Source organism: Corapipo altera, unplaced genomic scaffold (assembly GCF_003945725.1).
Source record: "Corapipo altera isolate COAL_440 unplaced genomic scaffold, ASM394572v1 23, whole genome shotgun sequence".
Lineage (NCBI taxonomy): Eukaryota > Metazoa > Chordata > Aves > Passeriformes > Pipridae > Corapipo > Corapipo altera.
In genome coordinates, this window is record NW_020884878.1 from 6,271,488 (window position 1) to 6,278,170 (window position 6,683).

Genomic DNA, 6,683 nt, shown 5'->3' on the forward strand with positions numbered 1-6,683 from the left:
GCTTTTATAATCAGCATAGGCCGGTTTCAGACTATAATAATATATTAACACCAAAAAAAGGCAAACTGAGCATGTAAAAAGGAAACTATGCTTGAAAGGTATCGAGTTCTTGGAAAGTATTAGAAAGTTGGTGACAATTATCCTGGTATTTTTATACTTTTAACATCATGTTTTCATAATGCAGGAAGATTACCAGAAACATGTTGTAAGATTCTGAGTTAGAAATTACACTGTTCAACATTTTCATCAACACCACAGAAGATGAATAGCAAGGTCACACAGCTTGTTAAAAGCTGTAGCATTGTCAGCTTAAAGCTTGTTAAAAAGAGCTACAGAAAAATCTCACCGTACTGAACCAAAGTAATTAAATTTATTAGAACTTTCCAAAAGCTGATAAATGTAAAGAAATGTGGGTGAGATAGCTGCGTACATTTATGAATTCTAGCTTACTCAGAAGAGTTATGGTTGTTCTGAAAAACACATACCTGCTACATGTTTTTACTACTGCTGAGCTCCTAACAAAAGATTTAGAAATGAACAAAACATCCTTTTAGTGTGCCAATATTTTTAATACTGCACGTGGTTCAAGTCACCCATCTTTAACAGTTTGCTGAAACACAGTAAAAATAATTAAAAACCATTTAAAACACCATGAACACAAAAACTTTAGAGTTAATAGAGGTAAAAGTAATAGGCACACTGGCCACCAAACATATTAAAAAGTCTGCCTTAGTAACTAGAGAGAAAAGAAGGGGAAGAAACCTGTTTACAATAATAATATTTCTGTTTGACTTTTTTTTAAACATACACTAAAATTGATATTGTAATATTTTAAGTGACAGCAAGTCCAGTCATTTTTTTGGATTCATATGCACCAAAGAGTGACAGAATCATAGAATAATTTTCACCAGGAGAGACTGTCATTTCTGCTAGTCTAACCCCCCACTCAAAGCAGGGTGAGCTACAAAAACCTGGCTGCTCATAGCATTGTCCACTCAAAGTATCTCCAACCACAGAGATTTCACAGCCCCTTTTGGAATCACGTTCCAGTGTTTAACCACTTCTAGGGTGACAATTTTTTCTCCTTATGTACAACTGCCATCTCTGGTGTTGCCACTCACAGCAGTTCCTTCTCATTCAGTCCCTGTGGATCTCTGAGAAGAGCCTGGCTCTGTGCTGTAAACCCTCCAAACAGTTACTCGAACTGAGATCTCCCACTAACCTTCCCTTCTTCAGGCCAAACAAACTCAGGCCTTTCAGCCTCCTTTGTACATCATGAGATGAATGGCTACTGCCACATACTGAGTTCTTTCTAAAATGAAAGTGCTGAGCTTTTCTCCTTTAAGAAATAAATTGCCCAACAAAACAACTATTTTTCACCACCTTTGAGGATCACGCAAATTTCTATCTAAACACTCAGATACTTGCATCACAATAACATTGCTACTGACATTTTTAGCCCTGAAGAAGAGAACGATGCAAAGATGGAACCTGGAATACCTTCCATGATCCTTTATTCAAGATGAATATGTACAAGGAGCACATAGAAAGAACGGACTAAGTTCACATCATCTTTGAAAAAAAAGTCAAAGCATCTTTAACAAAATCTAAAGTAACTTCAATAATGACAAGTTGAAGTTACAAAACAAAAAACATTTGCTGCCCTGGAAGACAGAGGAGAAAGATGGACAATGAGAGATTTGATACAGGTTACAGCCTACAGGAAGCATCAGTTTGAGTTAACATAATATCAGGGTGTTCTCACCCTACTTCCCACACAACTTCCAGTATGTCTTGCAAAACAACTTCAAAATAATTTTTGAAAAGCATGAACAGACATTACCAGTCCCAGCCAGTCAGCAACTAATCCATTAAAGTAACTTTTATATTCTGCTAACTTTGCCAGGTCAGAGCAGAGTTTTGTTCAAATGTGTGACTTGAGTTCATGAAAACAATGGCATCTGGGCTACTTCTATGCACTGACAAAACAATATTAGGAGATTTTTCTTATTAACATCAAACTGTATTCCTAATGAAAAATGTTTGCCCTGCCATGAATATTCATATTCTGCCTAACAGAATGAAATACAATTATTTTCTACCTGTAACTGCATTCTGTACATACAGTTATGGCTTTGAGCAGGCCAACTCTCAACAGAAAATATGAACTGGTAACTCCTAAGTCTAGTTTACTCTTTGTCCTAATCCATGCTGCTTTTACAACTGCTTGCTTTGCTTGAAGTGCTGAGATGGAAATCTAAAGGTCTTGATTCCCTTCCCCAAGCTTCACCTCATTTATGTGGATCCTCCAGTCAGGACCTTGAGTGCACTTCCATCACCCTAGGTAGGGCTTTAGCTGCCAGAAGAGCTCCATAAAGAGGAAGATGCATCCATCCAGGTCTGCTTCCTTCCTTGTTGCAAAAATGTTAAAATTCCTGATACCTAATAACCCTCTGTGCTGTCCTAACATCATTTTCATGGCTGGTGGCCTGTCGATGCACAAAGATTCTAAAGGAGCTCTTCACGCAGATATCCCATGAGAAGTTCCTTTAGCTACACCATTTGTTTCACAAGCTCAAGTCCCTACCGATGATCGCAAACCACAGTTGTTATTCCAAGGCCATAACAGCTGCTCAAAGTGAAACTGTAATTTTTCTGGAAGCTTTGTATCATTCCAATACAACTAAGTTTTGAGTTCATGTCACGGAAAATCAGTGACAAGCAACTCAGACGACCATTATGCACTATCTCTGCGCTCCGGAAAGATCAATACAGCAGTAGCATTACTCGGATATCCAGGAAAGCCTGTGGCAGGTGGAATGACCAAGGGCTCACTACCCAGAAGGCAAAACACTCTCTCAGCCAGCGCTTTCAGCACAAGCAAATAATGTACAGCAGTGGTGCCACACCACTTGCATTCAGCATGGATTAGTCTCTTTTGATGCTTGTTTTTTTCCGGTGATGGGTCAAAAGTCACCTTCTGCAGATCTGATTTCTACACATTGGTCTTGAACAGCTGCCAACAGTCTATGGCTGTGACAAAGGGCACAGTCTCAGAGTACCTGAATGAAGAAGGGAGAGCAGGTGTGCTGACAGCAATCAGGGGCAGCCGACAGTCCCATGGTTGCTGAACAAGCGCACAGTGAGGCAGCACAGCAAACTGGGAGCCAACACATCGGGATCCAGATCAGCGAGGCATGTGACTGGACAACCACACAGCTGCAACCTTGTTGAGGCAACAACCAAGGCCAGAGGCCTGAGCTTAAAGACATCTCCTGAAGCAAAGGGGAACCTTGACAAGACTTCTCACAGCTCTTTCCACAGCAGCCCGAATCAGGATTAAATGGCTGCACCACATCCAAGATCAACTTGAGCACCGGCAGCCAAATAAACTGCTGGAAGATGGGGTATTTGGGTCCTGACACCTCCTATCCTACAAATACCTACTGTTCCTTCTCTTGGCAATGGTGCAGATAACTGCTGTCAGCAACAGCAGTCAGTAAAATTCTGACACCCTTACTTCCTATTCACAAGAATTTAACATAATTTTTAAAAAACACCTGCATCTGTTTTTCCTACTTCTTTTCAGCAAAGCCGTAAGCAACCCAGCTAATAGACCTGTCTACAGCTCAGGACGGGCAGGAGAAAGGTTCTGATCTCGCATGGGACAGGAGTTTGCTGAATATTTCCTTTTTATTCTGCAAACATCACATAGTCCTTATGATCCAGGTACAGAGAATGTTTTAGAATTAACTTTAAAAGCAAGACTGCAATTTTTATTTTCAACGAAGTACTGACAGTGCAGTCCACAATGCTTCACATATTATTTTAGAAGTAACATTAGGGTCAAATATGGTAACTACACCATCTCAAAACTTTAAAGATTGTATTAAATTGGTGATAAAGAAATATCTTTTCTATTTCAACAAACTAGATCCACCAAAAACACCTGCAGGGCTTGTGCCCCTACCACTGGTCCTTGACCTTGAAGTTTTAGCTCTTACAGTTGCCAAGAGGAGCACTTCTACTAGAAATTTAATCCTGTAATGCAACAGATGATGCAAAAGGACAACTGTAGAAGAAGTATGCATTGGGACAAATGGTAATAATGTGTCATTAGGGTTCAGAATTACCAGTTAATTTTTACTGCCATTAATTTTGTATATATTGTTCTGACAGGCTTCCTTCTGGAAGCATCACTACTGGTAGCATCACTGCAGCTGATGAGATAAAGTACACACAAAAAACCTAAAACAACTTCTATATACATGTGTGTATGGAAGAGAAGATTTTCCTCTCCCAATGTCAAGAAACTCCTCTGAGCTATAATTACAGAGACCCATCTTATTTCCTACCACCTGAAAAATGAAAAACAATCTGCCAGTTATTCTTTAATTGCTTATAAGAAAGTCTACTCTCATAATCCACTAAAAAAAAATGAAACCAAACAAACAGAAAAAAACCACACCACCCAAAAAATACCCAAACCACAAACCCCCTTTAACCTCTACTTTAGTACTATACTATCCAGTGTACCAAAAATGTAGGTGTTAGGAAAGGAAATTTCAGAATAGTTTCTTAAAATCCATTGTTTCCACAGTTACATATTTCATTGGAGCAGCAACAGGGATAAGAAGTCCAGTGACAAGAACCTTGCTATCATATGATAACAAAGGATGATTAAGGTCAATCATTACAACACTTCATCATTCTGATTCCAACCTTGGTTTGTTTTCCTGACTTGCATCTTTAAAAGATGGTGCTTTTCCCCTTCCAAAAAGCAGTATCTATTTGAGAATTAAGGTGATTTGTGCAGGATGAAAAGCGACAGCCTGTCCACAGGTCATGCAGCTGCATTTATATACCCTTGACAACAAGCACAGTCCTTACTCCAAATCAAGAGAATTTTATTGCATTTCCTCCCCAGTCACAGACCAAAATTAGAGTCTTCTAGAATTTACCCAGTCCCACTTCAGATGGAGAAGGACATGGTTCTTTTAAAAGGTAAAGCAAAATTTTTTAATACACAAAGAACAGGGCTACTACTTAAAGGAGCAGACTTCTGAACAGTTGGGGTTTCATAAACTTCCAAAGCAAAATTTTTTCAGTGTATGGAGTATTAATGAAAAAAATATTCTTTCCAGTACTAACATTTAGCCTACACCGGTGTAAGCTGAGAAGCAAAGGTAATTGAGCTGTGTTTCTTGAATATAAATGCCATTGTTCAAGGTGTGCTGATCCCAGCTAATACACGTTCTGCTTTCATAAAGTTCTAAAGCAAAACCACCTTAAGGAAGACATCAAAAAAAAAAAGCAGCTAAAAAATACATCAAAAACACCCAAAACAATGCAAAATTTTAGTAAGCAAAAAAATTCAGAACAAGAGATACACAAGTGTTACACAGAAGCGTCATACCAACATGTATTTTCCCAACAAATGATATAAAATGTAGAATTGCAATGCACAAATTCTATAAACCCAAAAGAACATATTCTGTGAAGAAACTGAACATTCAGAACTGCACAACGCAATAGGCACATAAGAGGTTCCTTGTTAAAGCCGAAATGCATCTCTTCTGGGAAATGCCTTCTGAATACATAAAGGATATTTTCATAATGAATGTCACATCTTTTCCCCCCTTCCTCCCCGACAACACTTCCAATTCTTTTACAAGCTGCAGAGCACTTCAATGGGGCTCTATCTGAACAATTCACACACAAAAAAAAAGGCTTCACAGCACACCAAAGGTTTGCCCTTCTTCTACAGAAACGGTATAGGGATAACTTGGTTTTTCCCTCCCCCACTCAGTACCTTTCTGGGGTAGTGACTTCACATCCTTTGACATCAGCACAGCTTGAAAGGGGGATGGGAGAGTTACGGCAGAAAGCAGTAAAACCTGCTTTTAACTATGTAAGCAATGCCTTCCCGAATTCTTAAACCTTCCCCAAACACGGTTAATACAAAACGTGCTTTGCTCTCCGCCGGTTTTACTGCGGCTGTAACAAACCGAGAGGGACCGGGCTACAAAGGACTTCCTGCTCCCCTTCTCCGAGCTCCACAATAGCCATTTATTCGCTCGTCAGAGGGTCGCGAATCACTCTCACCCGCACAATAACTCACCTCTAATATGCAAAAGGGCCACGGGCTGGAACGGCCCATTGGAATTGGCTGCGTCAACCACCATCCTGCTGCCAGCTCTGTTACATGTCAACATCTAGGCTCCAGCAGGCACAGCACTGTATTCCTTAAGGCAAGAAACCAGCCTCCATTTTAGTTTAAAAAAAGACAGAAACTGAAGCGCTCTGCAGCTGGAGGGAACTGGCTGGGGAGTGATGTCAGCGGGCGGGAGGAGCCCCATTGGCCGACGGCAGCAACTTCAAATGACACCGAGGAGGCCGCGAATGAGCGGCGGCCGGTGCGGGGCTCCCCCCGCAACCCGCGCTCCGCCCGCGCCCCCGGAGCGGCTGCGGAGATGACGGGGCCGCTGCCTTTGGTTGGTTGGGGGAGTTTATTTAGGTTTTTTATTTTTTTTTTAAGCCAGGATGATCTCATTGCTGCTGTTACACCCCCGCCCCCGCGATGATATTCAGTAGCACCTGCTAGAAAGAGCGCATGCCTTTTTCCCAGCCCCCCGCCCCTCTTTCCTTTACCTTTCCTTCGGTGAGGCTGCCCAGGATTACCA

At 40.9% G+C, this 6,683-nt stretch overlaps 1 protein-coding gene across 1 annotated transcript in view; it reads right to left on the minus strand.

Annotated features, from left to right (window-relative positions):
* The window catches only part of PPP2R5C (protein phosphatase 2 regulatory subunit B'gamma), a 50,071-nt gene extending 43,703 nt beyond the window's left edge, over positions 1–6,368 (minus strand). The window contains exon 1 of the mRNA XM_027637775.1: positions 6,122–6,368. Within this exon, the coding sequence (XP_027493576.1) occupies positions 6,122–6,215 (94 nt within the window). The 5' untranslated portion in view covers positions 6,216–6,368. The remainder of the gene's footprint in view (positions 1–6,121) is intronic.
* Between the last annotated feature and the right edge of the window lie 315 nt (positions 6,369–6,683).